The 25,341-nt window shown below is 36.0% G+C and overlaps 1 protein-coding gene across 1 annotated transcript; it reads left to right on the top strand.

Moving 5' to 3' along the window:
* Positions 1 to 24,419: 24,419 nt before the first annotated feature.
* On the top strand, positions 24,420 to 25,112 carry LOC139888161 (uncharacterized). The gene has a single exon (XM_071871191.1). The coding sequence runs from the start codon at positions 24,420 to 24,422 to the stop codon at positions 25,110 to 25,112; it is 693 nt and encodes a 230-aa protein (XP_071727292.1).
* Positions 25,113 to 25,341: the final 229 nt, after the last annotated feature.

The raw sequence follows: 25,341 nt of genomic DNA, 5'->3' as shown, positions 1-25,341 counted from the left end.
CCCCTAAGTTAGGAGATACGGGAAGATTTACGGTACCTTACTACCTGCAAGATGTAGAAATTAGCAATGCATTAGCAGACTTAGGAGCCAGTGTAAACCTAATGCCCTATTCGTTATTCGAAAAGCTAGGATTAAATAACTTAAGGCCTACCAGAATGACTATCCAACTCGCGGATAGATCGGTTAAGATTCCTCGAGGAATAGCTGAAGATGTCCTAGTTAGAGTGGATAAGTTCGCATTTCCCGTTGATTTTGTAATTATGGACATTGAGGAAGACACGAAGGTCCCACTCATTCTTGGCAGACCATTCCTGAATACTGCCAAGGCCGTAATTGATGTACACAAGAAATCATTGAAATTAAGGGTTTGAGGAGAAGAAATCACATTCAATATTGATCGTCTCATGAACCATCCTCACGAAGAAGATGTGAATCTCTCCGATTCTTTTAAAGAACTCGTCAACAAATTCCTGGAAGAAACCATGGCTATATGCAGTCTAGACCAAATTTCTAAGGATTTGTTTTTTACATCTCCTGAAGGAAATCTCAACAACCATTCAGCCATAAAAATTAGTCAACACAAATCTCCCCTCTCTGAAAGTAATTTTCTTCGCAAAACTATCCGAATAGCACCACTAGGACAAGGCATTCCTTTACCTCTACTAAGGAGAAGACCGAATGAAGAAACAGATTTCATTCCTGTATATCAGGAACCCTAGTCAAAAGAGGACTGTGAGGAGATTTCTGAACCTACCTTCGAGACGAAAGAAGACGTTTCTGAAGAGGAAGCATTAAGAAGGACAATTTCCAGAAAAGAATAACAAATAGCATCAGTGACCGCTACTGAAGAATCAGAATTCCAGGAGAAGTATGACTCGTTAGACCGAAAGGAGATAGCTAGGATGAAGCCATCTATCGAGGAACCTCCGGAATTGGAATTAAATAAGTTACCCGACAATCTGGAGTATGCATTCTTAGAAGGAGAATCGCAACTCCCCGTAATAATCTCAAAAGACCTCGCACCACAAGAGAAGGCGAAATTGATTCAAGTTTTGAAATCACATAAGAAGACAATTGCTTGGAAGATCTCCGACTTAAAAGGAGTCAGCCCCAACTATTGCACCCACCAGATTTTCATGGAAGATGATTTCAAACCTTCAGTTCAGAGGCAAAGAAGGGTAAACCCTATGATTCAAGAAGTCATCAAGAAAGAAGTAATCAAACTTTTGGATGCCAGTCTGATCTATACCATCTCTGATTCACCATGGGTTACTCCTGTTCAAGTGGTACCCAAAAAAGGAGGGACAACCGTAATTCAAAATGAGAATAATGAGCTTATTCCAACTCGGGAAGTCACCGGTTGGAGGGTTTGCATAGATTATCGTAAACTAAACGATGCAACCCGAAAGGAACATTTTCCATTACCTTTCATTGATCAAATGTTGGAATGTCTATCAGGAAATGAATACTATTGTTTCCTTGATGGTTTTTCCGGCTACTTTCAAATTCCCCTCGATCCAAAGGACCAAGAAAAGACAACCTTTACATGTCCTTATGGAACATTTGCTTATCGACGCATGACCTTTGGGCTATGCAATGCACCAGCTACATTCCAGCGATGCATGGTTGCAATATTCCACGACATGATTGAACGTTGTATAGAAGTCTTCATGGACGACTTCTCAGTCTTTGGTATTACCTTTGATTCGTGCCTTTCAAACCTTGACAAGATGCTCACCCGGTGTGAAGATTCAAATTTAGTTCTGAATTGGGAAAAATGTGACTTCATGGTTCAGGAAGGGATAGTTTTAGGATATAAGAATTTAAAAGCAGGAATAGAAGTTGATAAGGCTAAGATTGAGACCATTACTAAACTTCCAGAACCTACCACAGTAAAAGCGGTAAGGAGTTTCCTTGGACACGCCGGTTTTTACCGACGCTTCATTAAGGATTTTTCAAAGGTCACATGACCTCTCACTCATCTCCTAGGAAAGGAAGTCTCGTTTGTCTTCAATGAAGAATGTCGAAAAGCATTCAACTATCTGAAGGAACAGCTAACACATGCGCTCATCATGATAGCTCCTTATTGGAGTTTTCCATTTGAAATCATCTGTGATGCGAGTGACTTCGCAGTTGGATCCGTACTTGGACAGCGGACATATAAGCACTTTCATCTAATCTATTACGTAAGCAAAACCTTAACTGGAGCTCAAGAGAATTACACTACCACAGAAAAGGAGCTGCTAGCTGTAGTATTCGCCTTTGAAAAATTCCGTTCCTATCTCATCCTGTCCAAAACTACGGTCTATACAGATCATTCAGCCCTCAAATATCTATTCACTACGCAAGACGCGAAACCAAGACTCCTACGATGGATCTTACTCCTTCAGGAATTCGATATTGAAATTAAAGATAAGAAGGGAGTAGAGAACGTCACAGCAGATCATCTTAGTCGTTTGGAGAACCCAGCAATGGAACAACTTGCTGAACAAGATATCAGAGATAAATTTCTGGAAGAACAGCTTATGAGTTTAGGATAAACTCACATAGGATCACAATTCAATGACACTCCTTGGTATGCCAACATGGTAAACTACCTAGTTGCTGGAGTAGTACAGAAGGGAATGAGCACCTCCTGAAGAAGGAAGTTCTTCAGGGATGCCAAGTACTACTACTGGTAAGATCCTTACCTGATTAGAATTTGCCCTGATCAGATAATTAGGAGGTGCGTAGATAAAAAAAACAAACAACATGGATTCTTCACCAATGTCACCACGGACCAACTAGAGGTCATCATAGAGCAAACTTAACTGTAAGAAAAGTCTACTAATCAGGATTTTATTGGCTTCTATATTCCGAGATGTGCAAGATCTTTTAAAGCGTTGCGACGCATGCCAAAGGCAAGGTATTATCTCTATGAAGAATGAAATGCCTCGGACTAATATCCAAGCTTGCGAGATCTTTGATATATGGGGATTAGACTTCATGGGCCATTCCCAAAGTCTAATGGGAAAGAATATGTCCTCGTAGCAGTAGATTATGTCTCTAGATGGGTCGAAGCTCAAGCATTTCCAACCAATGATGCCAAAGTCGTCGCCAACTTCCTGAAGAGACTCTTCTGCCGATTTGGAGCTCCCCGCGCTATAATAAGTGATAGAGGCACACACTTCTGCAATACTCAAATTATGAAGGTGATGCAACAATACGAAGTTACACACAAAATGTCCACTGCCTATCATCCGCAGACTAACGGACAAGCAGAGGTCACGAACAGAGCACTCAAAAGAATCCTAGAACGAACTATCGGCCATCATGGAAATAAATGGGCTGAGAAACTAAACGATGCTCTGTGGGCATTCCGGACTGCTTACAAGAATCCTCTAGGGACTACACCCTACCGCATGATCTATGGAAAACCCTGTCACCTTCTGCTGGAACTTGAATATAAAGCTCTCTGGGCGCTGAAGACCTGCAACCTCGATCCCTCAGTTACCGCAAAGCATCGGAAGATGCAGATGAACGAACTCGCCGAATTAAGAGACCAAGCATATGAAACGTCATACATCTACTAGGAACGAACAAAGCTTAAAAATGACGCAAAATTGATTCCTATAAAGTTCGCTCCTGGAGATAAAGTTTTGCTTTTTAATTCTCGGTTCAAGAAGTTTGCTGGAAAATTTAGATCAAGATGGAGTGGCCCGTACAAAGTTGTACATGCTTTTCCAATGGAGCCGTGGAATTAGAAGGACCTACTGGAAACTTCAAAGTCAACGGCCACCAGCTAAAAGCTTATCTAGAAGACCATGATAAGGAGGAGCACATCTTCTCCTTTGATCCATTCTGAAGATTTGATAAAGAAAAGTCGAGCAGTAACGACTTGATAAACAAAGCGCTCTTGGGAGGCACCCTTGCTTATCCTTTTTATTTTTATTTATTTTTATTTCAATTATTTTTAGTCTAAAAAAAATTATCTCTGTGTATTAACAACTAAGCACCATACTTGCGCTTAGTGCTTACAAGTTTGTTGAATGTGTTCAGGCAAAAATGCCAAGTTTAGGAGCTTTAGTTTACATCCCAGTTTGTAGGAGGAAGACTCCTAGAGTTTACTCATCCAGATGCAGTGCTGATCAAAACAGGCCATCAACAGGGAAATTAGGCCCAAGGCGATTGATATTAGAGAGTGTTGAAGAGGACATTGGCACAGCACCACCAGCTCCTCCTGATCGACGATCTAGACATCTGGCCAGGAAGCCTGCTGAGCACACACAGCTACTAGAGACACATGAGCCACAGACGGTGATACACTATGGAGCCACCTTGAATGACCCTGATGTTACATGGGCATTACTCAGAGACCATCAAAGGCTCTACCGAGATCTTAGAGCATACCTTCAGCGCGAGGGGATGCCGAACAGTAATCTGGGCCCGTCATCATTTAGGCTAGTGCGCCATGTTCAGCCGACACGACAAGCTACCCCCAGGTGTTCCACACCGGCTTCAGTTCACTCAGTTGCTTCAGCTGCCATGACTGCACATGCTACTCCTATTCCTATCACGCCGCCTGCTTCAGTCACCGAGCAAGTCCCAGTCACTGAGCTACCTGAGGGTTGTCCCAGTCCCAGTCACGGCCCAGGCATTGGAGATCACCGGGAGCATACCTGACGAGGAGCCTTTCCCGAGGCTATCACACCTGGAGTTGCCGTCAGACCTCTGTGTGGATTCACTACTAGGCCCTGAGTTGGATATAGGGTAACCACTTGAGTATTTACCAAGACTAGAGGATGATGATGATCTCTTTGGATACTTCGCAGCGCCGACCCAGCACATTGACCAGGATAGTATTCCATAGACTACTTTGCTTTATTTTACTTTTAGTTTTATCTATTTGAAGCATTGTACTATAAAGTTATATATATAGTGGAAATGTTGCCTTTCTCTTTTTGTTCTTCATGTAGAAATCTTATCAAAAGAGACTGGTCCTTTCCAGCAATTAGGAGACTGACCGTAGGAAGGCCCAGGACTAGGAAAGTAACACGACCATAGGGAAGTAATCCTTCCTCAAACCTATTTCGATTATTACACACTAAAATCTCTAAGTGTGGGGTAACCCCCGCAATTAACTTGGAAATTTTAGAAGTCAATGTCCTTAATTTTTAAAGTATTAAAATATTCTTTTTCAGAGAACATTAGGGACAATGTCCTTCTAAGTGTGGGGTAATGGGTAATGGTTTAAAGGATGAGTAACCGTAAAGCGCCAAGTTTTGAAAAATTCTTTTGTCTAGAAAGTAATTAAGCAATGGATATTGGGTGATTTCGAAAAATTCTTACCTTGTTTTTACGCAAAAGATCTAATAAAATTGCTAGAAATCGGTTTTCAGAAAATTCATTAGAACGGAACGATTAAGCTGAAACTTATGTTTTGTGTCAAAAGATTTCTGTTAAGAAAATATGTAAAAGGCTACGCATGATCAAGCACGACCCCTACTCCCAAAAAGAGAGGAATCTTGGACCCAAAGTATCTGTATGACCCATCAAATCTACAGTACTTTATCATTTCAATTGATGAGCGTGACGGTGTACGGTTCAAGTTAGAACTTGGTTTTGACATACGTTTCAAGACCAATGGTTAGAAAGCGCCATACGTGGTGCAGGTGCGATAGTCCTTCCGAAATCATTCTAAATAGAGAAGACAAAAAGTCATCCGTTTCCGTTTCCACTCCACGCAAAGAGTTGATGAATCAGAAATATTCACCCCAAATCACTTCCAAAAATACACCATTCATTCCCCTTTCCATTCATCAAAAGATCCAGAGATTAATAAAGAGATAGATCAATCAAATTCGCTTCAAAAGCACTTGTTGAAAGATTCCGAACCCCTGATTGTTTTTGATAGGTCAAAGACCTATTTTTAGTGGATTATCACTTCCTCTCTAGGCACCAGGAACAAAAGACAAAAGTTATGAAGAAAGGGTATGCCGGAAAAAATGTTTGAAAGAGCAAAGTCTCTATGAATAAAGGCAAAGAAAAACCCGAGAAGTTGCCGTAAAGAAGGATACCGGAAGAGCCAAAGAAAATTCTAGACAAAGTCTTAGTAAAATCCGCCTCTTTCGAAGAAAACTTTTACGGATTCCAAGCGACTCTCTATCCAAAATTGGATACTCTGAAGAATCAAAGTCTATCAATTCTCTCAAAATCAAAAGATCTGGATACCTTTCACCAATCCATAAATTTCTCGACCAAACCTTACAACCCGTCTTCCTCTTGAAAGAATGCCTAGGAAGAAGATCAGTGTCGTCCTTACTTAACCGGTGGAGATATCGATGCTTTACCAAGCCTATAATGAGAACTGTTACACGAATGGTTTCTGAGCGACAATACAATTAGAATAGGACACCCTAAATACTTGAGTGATATGAGTGATCCGCTAGTGAGGAGCCCGATCATGTATACTCTACATCTGAGAGTTGGAAAGTACGCCTTTTTCACTATGGACGCAATTGAAATCTAGCGACCAAATCATCGAAGCTCGAAATTTTTCTAATACTTTCGAAAGATGTGACAACTTCTGATGAAGGCATAATAAAAAGATCTACGGGTGAGGCAAGGGAGAATCTATTAGGAAGATCCTTATATTCCCGCTTTTTGCTTGAGGACAAGCAAAGCCAAGTGTGGGGTATTTGATATCGGCCAAAAAGTCATATTTTTACCCCCAATATTAAGCTCTAGAACAATAAAGATTCAAACTTTGTACGCAAAATTATCGCTTTTTTGGTTTATTTTGTAGATTAAGTAATTACAAAGGCGATGCAAAAAGAATCAAGTAAAACGGAGCTAAAACGAAGATTCTAGAGCGAAAACGGTGAAAGACAAGAAATCAAGTTACGATCCAGTGAAATTGGCTGACCAGGCAGACCAAACGGCTTGCCAAACGGCCTGCCTGGCTCACAAATGGCCTGCCAAACAGCCAAAGTAAATGGGCACCTTAAACGGCTTAACTTACCAAACGGCCTGCCAAACGGCTTGCTAAACGGCCTGCCAGCCGTTTGCAGGCAAAAATCAAGTCTATTTAAAGGGCTTTCTCCATCCATTTCAACACACACTCAATTTGTAATTCATTTCATATTTTCAAGCTTTTAGTTAGTTTTTAGTATTTGTTAGCTTAACTTTTATTTTTCGGAGGATATCCCGGTTAGTCCCTGTGATCTCGGGCATATTTCTTCGGCCTTTTTCAGGTTTTTATCCGAAACGCTTGTCTTTTGTATTAAACATGTGTTCTTACTTTTATGTTTAATGATGCGTTCTGATATTACCATGATAGCTTAATTAATATGTATGTTGCCACGATAGAAGTTTGGGTTAGCGTAATTATGTTAATTTAGTACGATTACTGTTATAATACTGAACTAGGAAGTCTGATAGATTTGTATGCTAGCATCTTAAGGATTGACCAACCTAGGTTGTGATCAGGACTTGTCCACCTACATGAAACTAGCTACTTCATAGGATTAAGACCCTTAGTTATACTGTATCTGAAGATTCTATGAACTCGGTATGGCCGGAGTTCCCGAGAGGCATTTAATACGCTTTTAGGACACGGAACTTAGGAATTGAGACATGAATGACCTAGTATGCCTATTGACTGTTCCGAAGAGACTTCTTAGGAGCTGGTAAGATCTAGTTAGTGCCTTCACTGTGTGACCCATGCCTATTGCATGTTCTTGTTTGATTGTTGCCTTAGGACTTAGTCATATCAACTGTTTAGGTATTCATTAGGTTTCTATCTGGTTTACTATTAGTATCTTAACTGTAATGTTGTATAATGTTTAAATTGATATGATCTCATTAGTATGATGGAATGGTTGTTAGTTTTCACTTAAGGTTTTGCCAACTTAAACCGACGGATTCCTTCCGTTTATGATCGGTGTTCAATCAACACGGCACGTTATTATTCAGTTAACTAAAACTGATAACGAGGGTTAGGATTAGAGCTCAACTCACTAATAAACCTAGTACTTTACTGAGGATAACCTCCGAGGTATAGTTACCTTTCAATTATACGACCAAGTGACATACTTCTTGAAATGTCCCGTTCATATTGATTATAAACGTTCCATATTAATTGATTTAGTCGTGAGGTTTTGACCTCTATAAGAGACATTTTTCAAAGACTGCATTCGATTTTAAAAAAAAACCATAACCTTTAAAATATTACGACGATTATCAAATAATGATAATCTAAAATATAGCGTTTTTCACACGACCATTACATAATGGTTTACAATAATATTACACATCAACATAAGTCTTCGAATGCAGTTTTTAAACAATATTATACAAGCATGGACTCCAAATCTTGTCCTTAATTTAGTATGCAACAGCGGAAGCTCTTAATAATCACCTGAGAATAAACATTTTTAAAACGTCAACAAAATTGTTGGTGAGTTATAGGTTGAACCTACATATTATTAAATCATAATAATAGACCACAAGATTTCATTTTTATAACGCATCTCTTATCAGGCATTTCGCAAACTGCATAGAGATGAAATCATTCATATGTTGAACACCTGGTAACCGACGTTAATTTAATGCATAGAATATCCTCAAAATAGAACCTCTCGTCTGTATAATAATCTCGAAGTACTAAACCATCCATAACCTGAATGGGGGTTGTTAAGCCAAATAGATCTATCTTTAGGATTCGCGTCAATTAGGGGCCATTTCCCTAATTCTTAGGCTACCAGACTTGAAGGGCGATATTCGGTTTAATAATCCAACCATAGAATGTAGTTTCGCATACTTGTGTCTATTTTGTAAAACATTTATAAAACTGCATGTATTCTCATCCCAAAAATATTAGATTTTAAAAATGGGACTATAACTCACTTTCATAGATTTTTACTTCGTCGGGAAGTAAGACTTGACCACTAGTCGATTCACGAACCTATAACAAATATGTACATATATATCAAAGTATGTTCAAAATATATTTACAACATTTTTAATACGTTTTACTGTTTTAAGTTTATTAAGTCAGCTGTCCTCGTTAGTAACGTACAACTAGTTGTCCACAGTTAGATGTACAGAAATAAATCGATATATATTATCTTGAATCAATCCACGACCCAGTGTATACATGTCTCAGGCTAGATCACAACTCAAAGTATATATATTTTTGGAATCAACCTCAACCTTGTATAGCTAACTCCAACATTACTGCATATAGAGTGTCTATGGTTGTTCCAAATAATATTTATACATGGGTCGATATGATATGTCAAAACATTTGCATACGTGTCTATGGTATCTTAAGATTACATAATATATTAGAATACGTGTATAATACAATATAAGTTAGCTAGGATATGATTAATATAGATTTGTTACAATATTTCTCGTAGCTACAACAATCAAAAAATATCCAATCTTGTTTTACCCATAACTTCTTCGTTTTAAATCCGTTTTGAGTGAATCAAATTGCTATGGTTTCATATTGAACTCTATTTTATAAATCTAAACAGAAAAAGTATAGGTTGATAAATGGAAATATAAGTTACAAGTCATTTTTGTAAGAGGTAGTCATTTCAGTCGAAAGAACGACGTCTTGATGACCATTTTGAAAAACATATTTCCACTTTGAGTTTAACCATGATTTTTGGATATAGTTTCATGTTCATAAGAAAAATCATTTTCCCAGAAGAACCAATTTTAAATCAAAGTTTATCATAGTTTTTAATTATCAAACCCAAAACAGCCCGCGGTGTTACTACGACGGCGTATGTCCGGTTTTACGGTGTTCATCGTGTTTCCAGGTTTTAAATCATTATGTTAGTATATCATTAAGATATAGAACATGTGTTTATTTGATTTTAAAAGTCAAGTTAGAAGGATTAACTTCTGTTTGCGAACAAGTTTAGAATTAACTAAACTATGTTCTAGTGATTACAAGTTTAAACCTTCGAATAAGATAGCTTTATATGTATGAATCGAATGATGTTATGAACATCATTACTACCTCAAGTTTTGTGGATAAACCTACTGGAAAAGAGAAAAATGGATCTAGCTTCAAAGGATCCTTGGATGGCTTGAAAGTTCTTGAAGCAGAATCATGACACGAAAACAAGTTCAAGTAAGGTTTCCACTCGAAATAAGATTGTTATAGTTATAGAAATTGAATCAAAGTTTGAATATGAGTATTATATTGAATTAGAAAGATATCTTACTGTAAATAAGAAAGATTTCTTGAGATTGGATGATCACTTGAAATGGATTTGCAAGATTGGAAGTAAGCTAGCAAGATTTCTTGAAGTGTTCTTGAATGGTTGTTTTTATGATGATTAAAGCTTGTAATTGAAGCTAAAAGATTGTGAAAATGCTTGGAGATGATCAAGTATGATGTTAGGAGTATTTTGAGAGAGAATTTGGAGTGTAAGTATGAGAAAATGGAATGGAAAAATGGGGTGAAATCATAAAAACGAAATTACTTGTTATAAAGAGAAAAAAAATCCTTAAGTTTGTTTTTATCTCATTAGTCATACAAGTTGTTAAATAATGGTTCTACATGTTTTTGACTCTAAGATGGATGCTAAGAATGAATGATTGAAGGTGTATATACCAATAGTAAATACATCTAGAAGCTGTGTATTGTACAAGTACAAATACGGGTGTACACGAGTATAATTGTTGATGGAAACGAATGAGAATGTAATTTTGAGCATTTTTGCTAAGTAGAAATACTTTGATATATGTCTTGAAGTCTTTCAAAAGTGTATTAATACATCTTAATACACTACATGTATATATATTTTAACTGAGTCGTTAAGTCGCCGTTAGTCATTACATGTAAGTGTTGTTTTAAGACCTTTAAGTTAACGATCTTGTTAAATGTAATTAATCCATTGTTATTATACTTAAATGAGATGTTAAATTATTACATTATCATGATATTATAATGTATGGATATATCTTAATATGATATATATATATATATACATTAAAATGTCGTTACAATGATAATCGTTACATATATGCCTCGTTTCGAAATTCTTAAGTTAGTAGTCTTGTTTTACATATGTAGTTCATTGTTAACACACTTAATGATATACTTAATTATCATTTTATCATGTTAAACATAGTGTATCAATATCTTAATATGATTCATATGTATTTAGTAAGACGTTGTTATAACGATAATCGTTATATATACCGTTTCGAGTTTCTTAATTCAATAAACTCATTTTTATGTATATCACTCATTGTTAATATACTTAGTGAGATACTTACTTATCATAATCTCATGTTAACCATATATATGTCCATATATATATCATCATGTAGTTTTTACAAATTTTTAACGTTCGTGAATCGCCGGTCAACTTAGGTGGTCAATTGTCTATATGAAGCACATTTCAAATAATCAAGTCTTAACAAGTTTGATTGCTTAACATGTTGAAAATATTTAATCATGTAAATAACAATTTCATTTAATATATATAAACATGGAAAAGTTCGGGTCACTACAGTACCTACCCGTTAAATAAATTTCGTCCCGAAATTTTAAGCAGTTGGAGGTGTTGACGTATCTTCTGAAAATAAGTGCGGGTATTTCTTCTTCATCTGATCTTCTCATTCCCAGGTGAACTCGGGTCCTCTACGAGCATTCCATCAAACCTTAACAATTGGTATCTTGTTTTGCTTGAGCCTTTTAACCTCACGATCCATTATCTCGACGGGTTCTTCAATGAATTGTAGTTTTTCATTGACTTTAATTTCGTCTAAAGGAATAGTGAGATCTTCTTTAGCTAAGCACTTCTTCAGATTCGAGACGTGAAAGGTATTATGTACATTGGCGAGTTGTTGAGGTAATTCAAGTCGGTAGGCTACTGGTCCGACACGATCTAAAATCTTGAATGGTCCAATGTATCTTGGATTTAGTTTCCCCTGTTTACCAAATCGAACAATGCCTTTCCAAGGCGAAACCTTAAGCATGACCATCTCCCCAATTTCAAATTCTATATCTTTCCTTTTAAGGTCCGCGTAGCTCTTTTGTCGACTCTGAGCGGTTTCAACCGTTGTTGAATTTGGATGATTTTCTCTGTAGTTTCTTGGATTATCTCCGGACCCGTAATCTGTCTATCCCCCAATTCATTCCAACAAATTGGAGATCTGCAATTTCTACCATAATGTGCTTCGAACGGTGCCATTTCGATACTCGAGTGGTAACTGTTGTTGTAGGAAAATTCTGCTAATAGTAGATGTCGATCCCAACCGTCTCCAAAACCAATAACACATGCTCGTAGCATGTCTTCAAGATTTTGTATCGTCCTTTCGCTCTGCCCATCGATTTATGGATGATAGGCAGTACTCATGTCTAGACGAGTTCCCAATGCTTGTTGTAATGTCTGCCAAAACCTTGAAATAAATCTGCCATCTCTATCAGAGATAATAGAGATTGGTATTCCATGTCTAGAGACAACTTCCTTCAAGTATAATCTCGCCAACTTCTCCATTTTATCATCTTCTCTCATTGGCAGAAAGTGTGCAGACTTGGTGAGACGATCGACTATTACCCAAATAGTATCATAACCACTTGCAGTCCTTGGCAATTTAGTAATGAAATCCATGGTAATGTTTTCCCATTTCCATTCCAGGATTTCGGGTTGTTGAAGTAGACCTGATGGTTTCTGATGTTCACCTTTGACCTTAGAACACGTCAAACATCTTCCCCACTCCGGGATGTATTGAATATCTAGTTTTATGTGCTCCGTTAAGTACCTTTTCTCTCACATCTCCAAACTTTGGTACCCAAATTCTTTCAGCCCTATATCGGGTTCCGTCTTCCAGAGTATTAAGATGTTTCTCCGATCCTCTGGGTATTTCATTCTTCAAATTTCCTTCTTTTACAACTCCTTGTTGCGCCTCCTTTATTTGAGTAGTAAGGTTAGTACGAATAATTATATTCATAGCTTTTACCCGTATAGGTTCTCTGTCCTTTCTACTCAAAGCGTCGGCTACCACATTCGCCTTCCCCGGGTGGTAACGAATCTCGAAATCGTAATCATTCAATAACTCAATCCACCTATGCTGCCTCATAATCAGTTGTTTCTGATTAAATATGTGTTGGAGACTTTTGTGGTCGGTATATATAATACTTTTGACCCCATATAAATAGTGCCTCCAAGTCTTTAATGCAAAAACAACAGCGCCTAATTCCAAATCGTGTGTCGTATAATTTTGCTCGTGAATCTTCAATTGTCTAGACGCATAAGCAATTACCTTCGTTCGTTGCATTAATACACAACCGAGGCCTTGCTTTGAGGCATCACAATATATCACAAAATCATCATTCCCTTCAGGCAATGACAATATAGGTGCCGTAGTTAACTTTTTCTTCAACAATTGAAACGCCTTTTCTTGTTCATCCTTCCATTCAAATTTCTTCCCTTTATACGTTAATGCAGTCAAGGGTTTTGCTATTTTGGAAAAATCTTGGATGAATCTTCTGTAGTAACCAGCCAGTCCTAAAAATTGGCGTATATGCTTCAGAGTTTTAGGGGTTTCCCACTTTTTAACGGTCTCAATCTTTGTCGGATCCACCTGAATACCTTCTTTGTTCACTATGTGACCGAGGAATTGAACTTCTTCCAACCAAAATGCACACTTTGAAAACTTAGCATACAGTTTTTCTTTCCTCAACAACTCTAGCACTTTTCTCAAATGTTCTTCGTTCTCTTGATCATTCTTTGAGTAGATAAGTATGTCATCAATGAAAACAATGACAAACTTGTCGAGATATGGTCCACACACACGGTTCATGATTTCCATGAACACAGCTGGTGCGTTAGTCAATCTAAACGGCATAATTATTAACTCGTAATGATCGTAACACGTTCTAAAAGCAGTCTTCGGAATATCGTCCTCCTTCACCCTCATTTAAGGATACCCAGAACGTAAATCAATCTTCGAATAAACTGACGAGCCTTGTAATTGATCAAATAAGTCGTCGATTCTTGATAGTGGGTAACGGTTCTTGATGGTAAGTTTGTTCAACTCTCGGCAGTCGATAAACAACCTGAATGTACCATCCTTCTTTTTGACAAACAAAACAGGAGCTCCCCATGGTGATGTACTTGGTCGTATGAAACCACGCTCTAGAAGTTCTTATAATTGGCTTTGAAGTTCCTTCATTTTGCTGGGTGCGAGTCTGTATGGAGCACGAACTATTGATGCAGCTCCCGGTACAAGATCTATTTGAAATTCAACGGATCGGTGTGGAGGTAATCTCGATAATTCTTTCGAAAATACATCAGGAAATTCTTTTGCGACGGGAACATCATTGATGCTCTTTTCTTCAGTTTGTACTTTCTCGAAGTGTGCTAGAACAGCATAGCAACCCTTTCTTATTAGCTTTTGCACCTTCAAATTACTAATAAGATTTAGCTTCGCGTTGTTCTTTTCTCCGTACACCATTAAGGGTTTTCCTTCATCTCGTACAATGCGAATTGCATTTTTGTAACATACGATCTCTGCTTTCACCTCTTTCAACCAGTCCATGCCGATTATCACATCAAAACTCCCTAACTCTACTGGTATCAAATCCATCTTAAATGTTTCACTAACTAGTTTAATTTCTCGATTCCGACATATATTATCTGCTGCAATTAATTTACCGTTTGCTAATTCTAGTATAAACTTATTATCCAAAGGCATCAATAGACAACTTAATTTAGCACAGAAATCCTTACTCATATAGCTTCTATCCGCACCCGAATCAAATAAAACATAAGCAGATGTATTATCAATAAGAAACGTACCCCTAACAAGCTCCGGGTCTTCCTGCGCTTCAACCGCATTAATGTTGAAGACTCTTCCTCGGCCTTGCCCATTATTATCCCCCTGATATGGACACATATTTTTGTAATGGCCCTTCTTCCCGCATCCGAAATAGGTAATGTCTGCATAACTTGTTCTGGCATTATTTGTTCCCTTAGCCATTGATTTTGTAGATTTTGCAGTTTGTCGCACCATGGCCCTTTCTATTACACTTAGTACACACTGATGTACAGAGCCCAGTTGGATGGTATCCTTTACATCTCTGGCAGAATTTCTGCCTCTTGTTGTTATTGTTGGGAATGTTGTTGTTGCGGTTGTTATTGTTGTTGAAACGGTTGTTGTAGTTGTTGCTGGGGTGGTTGTTGTTGTTGCGTTTATTGTTGCAAAAATTGGTGCGATTTTAGTTGTGATTGTTGGGTTGATTATTGAAATTGTGACCCTTGTCACTGGTTTCTTCCCATTTCCTCTTGACTTGTTTCGTATTGGCTTCTTCGGCTGCCTGTTCTTTAATCCTTTCCTCAATTTGATTTATAAGTTTATGAGCCATTCGACTTGCCTTTTGTATGGAGGCAAGCTCGTGTGAACTTATATCCTCTTGGATCCTTTCCGGTAACCCTTTTACAAATGCGTCGATTTTCTCTTCTTCATCTTCGAACGCTCCCGGACACAATAGGCACAACTCTGTGAATCGTCGTTCGTACGTGGTAATATCAAACCCTTGTGTTCGTAACCCTCTAAGCTCTACCTTGAGCTTATTGACCTCATTTCTGGGACGGTACTGCTCGTTCATTAAGTGTTTGAATGCTGGCCACGGTAGTGCGTAAGCAGCATCTTGTCCCACTTGTTCGAGATAGGTATTCCACCATGTTAACGTAGTACCTATGAAGGTATGCGTGGCGTACTTCACCTTATCTTCCTCAGCACAATTGCTTATAGCAAACACAGATTCGACTTTTTCGGTCCATCGTTTCAGTCCAACTGGTCCTTCAGTTCCATCGAATTCCAGAGGTTTACAAGCAGTGAAAGCCTTGTAGGAGCATCCTACATGATTTCCTGTGGAGTTAACTCCACTGCTAGACCCTGAGTTATTGTTGTTTTGCATTGCAGCCTGTACTGCGGCTATATTTGCTGCTAGGAAAGCACGGAAGTCTTCCTCACTCATGTTCAAGTTCTGACGAGTAGTCGGTGCCATTTTCTTTAAAAATAGCCAAAAGAATTAAGTTAATCATATAGAATATTAAGAGTAGTCAATAGTATTCCGTAGCATAATATGAACTCATTTATAAAAGTTTTTTCTTCATATTAGCGTTTTATAAGTTTTAATTCGGGTAATACCTACCCGTTAAGTTAATACTTAGTAGCTAATATACAATTCAACTACTACAATTCTATATGAAAACTGATTATAATAATATTTCACATTCAAACTTTTATACAATATTGCAAACTTACAATACCGCTATTTTACATATAGCATGAAATATAGCACATAAAAACTCTGATACAAAACAGTTGCGAAGACAATTCTAGTTAATACGCAAGTCGTTCAACAAAGGCAATAAAGACACGTAATTCATACGTCCAGAAACAAGTCATGCATTCTGGTTTTACTATGACTACTTCCCATCCTTGGTCTTGTGGAACATAACCGTTGTGACCGTTGACAAGACAGCATGTTGTAATGTCGTCGAAAGGACAAAGGTTTCTTAATGTCCAACAGCCCCGTAATAATCTAAAAACCCTGTTTCTCACCCCAACTACTGAATCCGTCACTTGTGGGAAGGTTTTATTTAAAAGTTGCAATCCGATGTTCTTTTTCTCACTTTGGTAAGAAGCGAACATCACTAACCCGTAAGCATAACATGCTTCTTTATGTTGCATGTTAGAAGCTCTTTCTAACTCACGAAATCCTATGTTGGGATATGTTGAGTCAAAATAGGTTCTTAACCCGTAGCGTAAAATTGCATTTGGGTTCCTCGCATTTAACGCTTTAAAGAAAACACGGCGTAACTTACGGTCTCCCCAATGTGATATACCCCACCTATCAAAGGAAAGCCTTTTATAAACTAAGGCATTTCTGGAAAGTCTTTCAAATGTTTGACAAGTTAATTTCGCCATAACTAATTGTGCAGATGAATTCTGACCGACTCTAGACAAGATTTCATCAATCATATCCTCTGGTAGGTCTTTTAAAATATTCGGTTGTCTACCCTTAACCTCCATTTTGTTTTTTTTATACTGTAAAAATAGACGAGGGTTAGATTCATAAAAGATAATTAACAAACAATTCAAGCAATTTTTACATTTATCATAAAGGCACAAGCACACTATATTACATATATTACACAACATGATTACAACTCTTTAATCCGACTCACTCATTTCTTCTTCTTCGGACTTGGTTCGTTTTGCTAACTTCCTAGGGATATATGGTGCTCCCCTAACACGAGCTGTCGTTTTCCACAATGGTTTAGAAAAACCTGGTGGTTTAGAGGTTCCCGGGTTATTGTTACAATTTAGGAAATAAGGATGTTGTCGATAGATATAAAGTTCATCGGGGTTGGAATCAGGTTTCTCTATTTTTATACCTTTTCCCTTATTATTTTCTTTTGCCTCTTTATATTGGGTCGGGGTAATTTCTATAACATCATCGGAATCCTCATCGGGATCCGATTCATCGGAGAATTGGTAATCTTCCCAATATTTTGCTTCCTTAGCGGAAACACCATTGACCATTATTAACTGTGGTCCATTGGTTGAGGATTTTCTTTTATTTGACCATTTTTATGTGGTTCCTAATATTTACCCTCCGGAACCTCTTCTTCTTCCGGTTCCTCTTCTTCTGGTTCCTCTTCTTCCGGTTCTTCTTCTTCCTGTTCTTCTTCTTCTTCCGGTTCTTCGGGAATTTGTGAATCTTCCCAATATATATTCGACTCTTCATTATTATTAGGTGAGTCAATGGGATTCGTGCTAGAGGTAGACATCTATCACACAATATCAAACACGTTAAGAGATTAATATATCACATAATATTTACATGTTAATAATATATATTTTCAACAAAAATGTTAAGCAATCATTTTTAAAGAAAACACGGTCGAAGTCCAGACTCGCTAATGCATCCTAACAAACTCGATAAGACACACTAATGCAAATTTTCTGGTTCTCTAAGACCAACGCTCGGATACCAACTGAAATGTCCCGTTCATATTGATTATAAACGTTCTATATTAATTGATTTCATCGCGAGGTTTTGACCTCTATATGAGATGTTTTTCAAAGACTGCATTCGATTTTAAAACAAACCATAACCTTTAAAATATTACGACGATTATCAAATAATGATAATCTAAAATATAGCGTTTTTCACACGACCATTACATAATGGTTTACAATAATACTACACATCAACATAATTCTTCGAATGCAGTTTTTAAACAATATTATACAAGCATGGACTCCAAATCTTGTCCTTAATTTAGTATGCAACATCGGAAGCTCTTAATAATCACCTGAGAATAAACATGCTTAAAACGTCAACAAAATTGTTGGTGAGTTATAGGTTTAACCTACATATTATTAAATCATAATAATAGACCACAAGATTTCATTTTTATAACACATCTCTTATCAGGCATTTCGCAAACTGCATGGAGATGAAAATCATTCATATGTTGAACACCTGGTAACCGACGTTAACTTAATGCATAGAATATCCCCAAAACAGAACCTCTCGTCTGTATAATAATCTCGAAGTACTAAACCATCCATAACCTGAATGGGGGTTGTTAAGCCCAATAGATCTATCTTTAGGATTCGCGTCAATTAGGGGCCATTTCCCTAATTCTTAGGCTACCAGACTTGAAGGGCGATATTCGATTTAATAATCCAACCATAGAATGTAGTTTCGCATACTTGTGTCTATTTTGTAAAACATTTATAAAACTGCATGTATTCTCATCCCAAAAATATTAGATTTTAAAAATGGGACTATAACTCACTTTCACAGATTTTTACTTCGTCGGGAAGTAAGACTTGACCACTGGTCGATTCACGAACCTATAACAAATATGTACATATATATCAAAGTATGTTCAAAATATATTTACAACATTTTTAATACATTTTACTGTTTTAAGATTATTAAGTCAGCTGTCCTCGTTAGTAACCTACAACTAGTTGTCCACAGTTAGATGTACAGAAATAAATCAATATATATTATCTTGAATCAATCCACGACCCAGTGTATACATGTCTCAGGCTAGATCACAACTCAAAGTAAATATATTTTTGGAATCAACCTCAACCCTGTATAGCTAACTCCAACATTACTGCATATAGAGTGTCTATGGTTGTTCCAAATAATATTTATACATGGGTCGATATGATATGTCAAAACATTTACATACGTGTCTATGGTATCCCAAGATTACATAATATATTAGAATACATGTATACTACAATATAAGTTAGCTAGGATATAATTAATATAGATTTGTTACAATATTTCCCGTAGCTACAACAATCAAAAAATATCCAATCTTGTTTTACCCATAACTTCTTCGTTTTAAATCCGTTTTGAGTGAATCAAATTGCTATGGTTTCATATTGAACTCTATTTTATGAATCTAAACAGAAAAAGTATAGGTTTATAGTCGGAAATATAAGTTACAAGTCGCTTTTGTAAGAGGTAGTCATTTCATTCGAAAGAACGACGTCTTGATGACCATTTTGAAAAACATACTTCCACTTTGAGTTTAACAATGATTTTTGGATATAGTTTCATGTTCATAAGAAAAATCATTTTCCCAGAAGAACAAATTTTAAATCAAAGTTTATCATAGTTTTTAATTATCAAACCCAAAACAGCCCGCGGTGTTACTACGACGGCGTATGTCCGGTTTTACGGTGTTCATCGTGTTTCCAGGTTTTAAATCATTAAGTTAGCATATCATATAGATATAGAACATGTGTTTAGTTGATTTTAAAAGTCAAGTTAGAAGGATTAACTTCTGTTTGCGAACAAGTTTAGAATTAACTAAACTATGTTCTAGTGATTACAAGTTTAAACCTTCGAATAAGATAGCTTTATATGTATGAATCGAATGATGTTATGAACATCATTACTACCTCAAGTTTTGTGGATAAACCTACTGAAAAAGAGAAAAATGGATCTAGCTTCAAAGGATCCTTGGATGGCTTGAAAGTTCTTGAAGCAGAATCATGACACGAAAATAAGTTCAAGTAAGGTTTCCACTCGAAATAAGATTGTTATAGTTATAGAAATTGAATCAAAGTTTGAATGAGTATTACCTTGAATTAGAAAGATATTTTACTGTAAATAAGAAAGATTTCTTGAGATTAGATGATCACTTGAAATGGATTTGCAAGATTGGAAGTAAGCTAGCAAGATTTCTTGAAGTGTTCTTGAATGGTTGTTTTTATGATGATTAAAGCTTGTAATTGAAGCTAAAAGATGGTGAAAATGCTTGGAGATGATCAAGTATGATGTTAGGAGTATTTTGAGAGATAATTTGGAGTGTAAGTATGAGAAAATGGAATGGGAAAATGGGGTGAAATCATAAAAACGAAATAACTTGTTATAAAGAAAAAAAATCCTTAAGTTGGTTTTTATCTCATTAGTCATACAAGTTGTTAAATAATGGTTCCACATGTTTTTGACTCTAAGATGGCTGCTAAGAATGAATGATTAAAGGTGTATATACCAATAGTAAATACATCTAGAAGCTGTGTATTGTACGAGTAAAAATACGAGTGTACATGAGTAGAATTGTTGATGGAAACTAATGAGAATATAATTTTGAGCATTTTTGCTAAGTAGAAATACTTTGATATATGTCTTGAAGTCTTTTAAAAGTGTATTAATACATCTTAATACACTACATATATATATATATTTTAACTGAGTCGTTAAGTCACCGTTAGTCATTACATGTAAGTGTTGTTTTAAGACCTTTAAGTTAACGATCTTGTTAAATGTAATTAATCCATTGTTATTATACTTAAATGAGATGTTAAATTATTACATTATCATGATATTATAATGTATGGATATATCTTAATATGATATATATACATTAAAATGTCGTTACAACGATAATCGTTACATATATGCCTCGTTTCGAAATTCTTAAATTAGTAGTCTTGTTTTACATATGTAGTTCATTGTTAACACACTTAATGATACACTTAATTATAATTTTATCATGTTAAACATAGTGTATCAATATCTTAATATGATTCATATGTATTTAGTAAGACGTTGTTATAACGATAATCGTTATATATACCGTTTCGAGTTTCTTAATTCAATAAACTCATTTTTATGTATATCACTCATTGTTAATATACTTAGTGAGATACTTACTTATCATAATCTCATGTTAACTATATATATATATATATATATATATATATATATATATATATATATATATATATATATATATATATATATATATATATATATATCCATATATATATCATCATGTAGTTTTTACAAATTTTTAACGTTCGTGAATCGCCGGTCAACTTAGGTGGTCAATTGTCTATATGAAGCACATTTCAAATAATCAAGTCTTAACAAGTTTGATTGCTTAACATGTTGAAAACATTTAATCATGTAAATAACAATTTCATTTACTATATATAAACATGGAAAAGTTCGGGTCACTACACTTCTCACTACTCAAAGAGAACTCCGAGAGTCCAGAGACAAGTAGGTCTGTGTGATTGGCTCATCTAACCAGATCTACATCATTCCAAGCATAGTCTTAACATAAGCATAATTACCTTTCTCTAACCCATCACTGATATCTTGGTCAACATTTCCCTGATTTGCATACTCCGAATATCCTTCCAGTTATCCACTTGATCTTCAATTCGTTAATCCATAAAAAAAAAACACGACACTAGGTTAACTTACACCTTCTACACCTTAGAAAGTAAAAGTAAATTTAGGCCCCGCACAATATAAATAAACAAAACCACCGTGTGCTACTTTGTTCCACCGAACCGCACGTCCTGCGGCCTAACGACACCGCACGAATAAAACCGTTCGTTAGTAGCATATCAGTCGCGATAGGATCATTGCAACCGTAATAGATAACAATGAAGGAAGGTTTTAGAGAAGCCTGTATCGCGATCGCGATGCATGTGTTGCGACCGCGATGGGTGTCTGACGAAAGTTTCCAGAATTGTGTTTTCTTGTTCCCAAAGCTATTTCCTTGTATTATTTTGCCTATTTAAGCATTTTATTGTAACCATACATATATCCACGAAAATTATCAATAAAAGAACTCTCCTTGGTGGCCGAGGATTAAAGTAATCATTCGTGATTATATATAACCTCGTTAAATTTTCTTGTCTTTATCGTGTTTTACTAGTTTCTTCATATACATCAACTATTTTTTATTATTGTAAGTGGGTTTGATAACCTAGGGTTATCAAGTCTTGTTAGGGCTCACGTGCTTTATTCCTAACATTATACACGTCAGATTTGCATCAACAATATTGGTGCTTGATTTGGTAACTTAATGGAATATATCATGGTATTAGAATTATCACTCCATGTCTTTGTGGTTTAAAAAAGAGTCTGAAATGCAACTTTTTTTATCAAGTGTTGGACTGTAGACGAATGCTTGAAGCTCAGATCTTAAATGTTGTCGTATAAAGTTGCCCCGGTAAACGCTTTTTGTTCCGTTGTATGATAAACAATGAGCAGTGAGAGAAGCATTACAAAAATGCTAAATAAAGTTATAAAACTTAAGTCTAGCCTTTTCCATCGGATCCATCTTCTCTCTATACATCTTCAGCACCACCACCATTCTCTTTCCTTTAGATCCACCACCAACACCACATTTTTCTCTTTTCTTTAGATCCACCACCACCACCTTCTAAAATCGTAATTTTCCCTCGTTTATGGAAATCTTTCACGACACCGCCAACAGCATTAAAATCTAAATCTCTTTACGATCTCAATGAGACTAAGTTCTATTTCTTCTGACCGCTGACGCTCTCTGAAGAGTTCTTTCCAGAAAAAATTTCCCGCCATATTTATTTTTCTCTTTCACTACGTGTTATCTACTAACTTTGCTATTGTGTGGTGCTTCGATTCAGTTATTTGGCCACCCTACTCCACATGTTCATATCTACTGAAATTTCATTTGTTGTTCATATTCTGAGTCAATATATGCATGCACATTTGCAATCTCATATGAATCTTGCTTTTAGAACACTTAGATATTTAAAGGGTAGTCATGAAAAGGGCATTCATCTTCTTAAAGGTAATGAAATATCTCTATATTCATATTGTGATTCAGACTGGGGGAAATGCAAATTAAACACTATGTAATGGATAAACAATGTGCAAGGGTGATTAAAATTCAAAAGATTGAGTCTTCTAAAAACATTAGTGATATTTTAACAAAAGGTTTAACCATAAAGCAACATAATATGTTGTGTAATGGTTTTGGTCTTTTGGATTTGTTCCAAGCTAAGCTTGAGGGGGGATGTTAAAGTGAAGATCTGAGGATTGGTTGCAGTTGCAGACAAGATTACAGACAAGTTTAAGAGATTTAATTTATTGATTCAAGTATTTTAAAGTGAAGAGCAGGATACATAATTTATTCTGGTGCAGTTGTTTTCATTCTAGGCTAATTTCTTATAAGCCCAAAGAAGCCCTTGTAGCTGTAATTCAAGAGTTCAATAGAGAGTCCAAGTCAAAGCTCGTGTTGACTATTTGTTGGGAGTATAAAAGGCTTGTTCTGCACCATTTGGGAAACTGGAGCAATTCATTCATTCGTTTTTCATATTTTCTCTCTCAAATCCAAAATTAGGGTTTCTTAGTTAATTCATTATACTGATGAATTAACATATGTTATTTGAGATTTTGTTTGAGCATTAGTCTTGTTAAGTGTGGCTGTAATATTTTGGAGAGATCTTCTTTGTTCTGTATTGTAATTTGAGTAATTCTGGTTTGAGTTTTGGTTGATTAATTGATTCAAGTTTATATGATTGAAGTTATTTGTTAGTTTTAACATGGTATCAGAGCTGTAAGGTTTGGTTGTGGTAATTATCTTGATCTCTCTTGTCTCTGGTGTTCGAAGAAGCTTTTTGGGGTTTCATCGATTCTTTAGCTCAATCGGTGATTTCTTTGTTCTATTTGGGTCCGATTGTGAACGTGTAGGTGATAGATTGCTAGATCTGTCGATTGTTGGTTGAAAACCCTAATTTCCTCTTATTAGGGTTAGGGTTGGTGTTCAACTGATATCTGGTGTTCATCATCCTTCTTTGCTCTCATCCGTCTTCCGCTGCTTCATCAATCATTCATGATTGATAGGTTACATCTTAACCCTTTTATTTCTTATTATTTGTGTGTTATTTATGTTCTTATTAAGATTTACAACATTGTGCCCAACTCTTGATCCCAATTCTTTGAAATTGGTGAAAACCTGATCAAGCACAGTTAAGTTATAGATTCTTGACTGTTATCTGCTATTATTTGTTGTTTGATATTTGTGTTGATTCTTATCTGATCTTGTTTGCTATTTGATTTACTTGTTGTTATGGGGGATACTGGGGGTGGTGATGCTTCATCATCCGTAACCTTAATCAATAAACTTGATTTTGGTGACCCTTTATATCTTCATCCAAGTGATACAACTTCTGGTACACCAATTATTTCTATAAAACTTAAAAGCATAGAAAATTATAAGATCTGGAGTAGATCAATGCTCCTTGCATTGGGTACTAAAAACAAAATTGGTTTTATTAATGGAACTTGTATCAAAAGTACAACTCATGATGTGTTAGCTGCTCAATGGGAAAGGTGTAACACAATTGTATTATCTTGGATCTTGGGGACATTGACTAAAGAGCTTTATTCAGGTCAAATCTTTAATAGTCTTGCTTTGAATGTTTGGAATGATTTAAAAGAAACTTATAATAAAAAAGATGGATCTGTTATTTTGAATTTACATCATAAGATAAATTCATTAAAGCAGAATGATAGTTCTCTATCTGAATACTATCATAATCTTAATAGCTTGTGGAAACAATATGATTTAATGGTGTCCTCACCACCTTGTACTTGTGGTGCAGATGCTTGTACTTGTGCAGCATCTGTATCTGTGGAAAACAATAACAAAATGATGAAACTTATGCAATTCTTAATGGGATTAAATGATGCTTACATGCCAATAAGAAGTAATATTTTGTTGAGAGATCCATTACAGATGTTAAAGTTGCTTATGCTATAATCTCAAGAGAAGAATCTCACAGAATTAATTCTTTAAAAGATACAAGTTCTAAAAGTCAGAATTCTGCTTTTGCAGCTCAAGGTCTAAACAAATCATATTATAATAATAACAACAATATTATGTCCAATTTTAATAATAATAATAAATAATAATAATAATAATAATAGAGGTCCTAATCCTAATATGAAATGCAAAAAGTGCAATAAAATTGGTCATACTATTGAAAGTT

The sequence above is a fragment of the Rutidosis leptorrhynchoides genome, chromosome 2 (genome assembly GCF_046630445.1).
Source record: "Rutidosis leptorrhynchoides isolate AG116_Rl617_1_P2 chromosome 2, CSIRO_AGI_Rlap_v1, whole genome shotgun sequence".
Taxonomy (NCBI): domain Eukaryota; kingdom Viridiplantae; phylum Streptophyta; class Magnoliopsida; order Asterales; family Asteraceae; genus Rutidosis; species Rutidosis leptorrhynchoides.
This window is presented reverse-complemented; position numbering and strand designations above follow the sequence as displayed.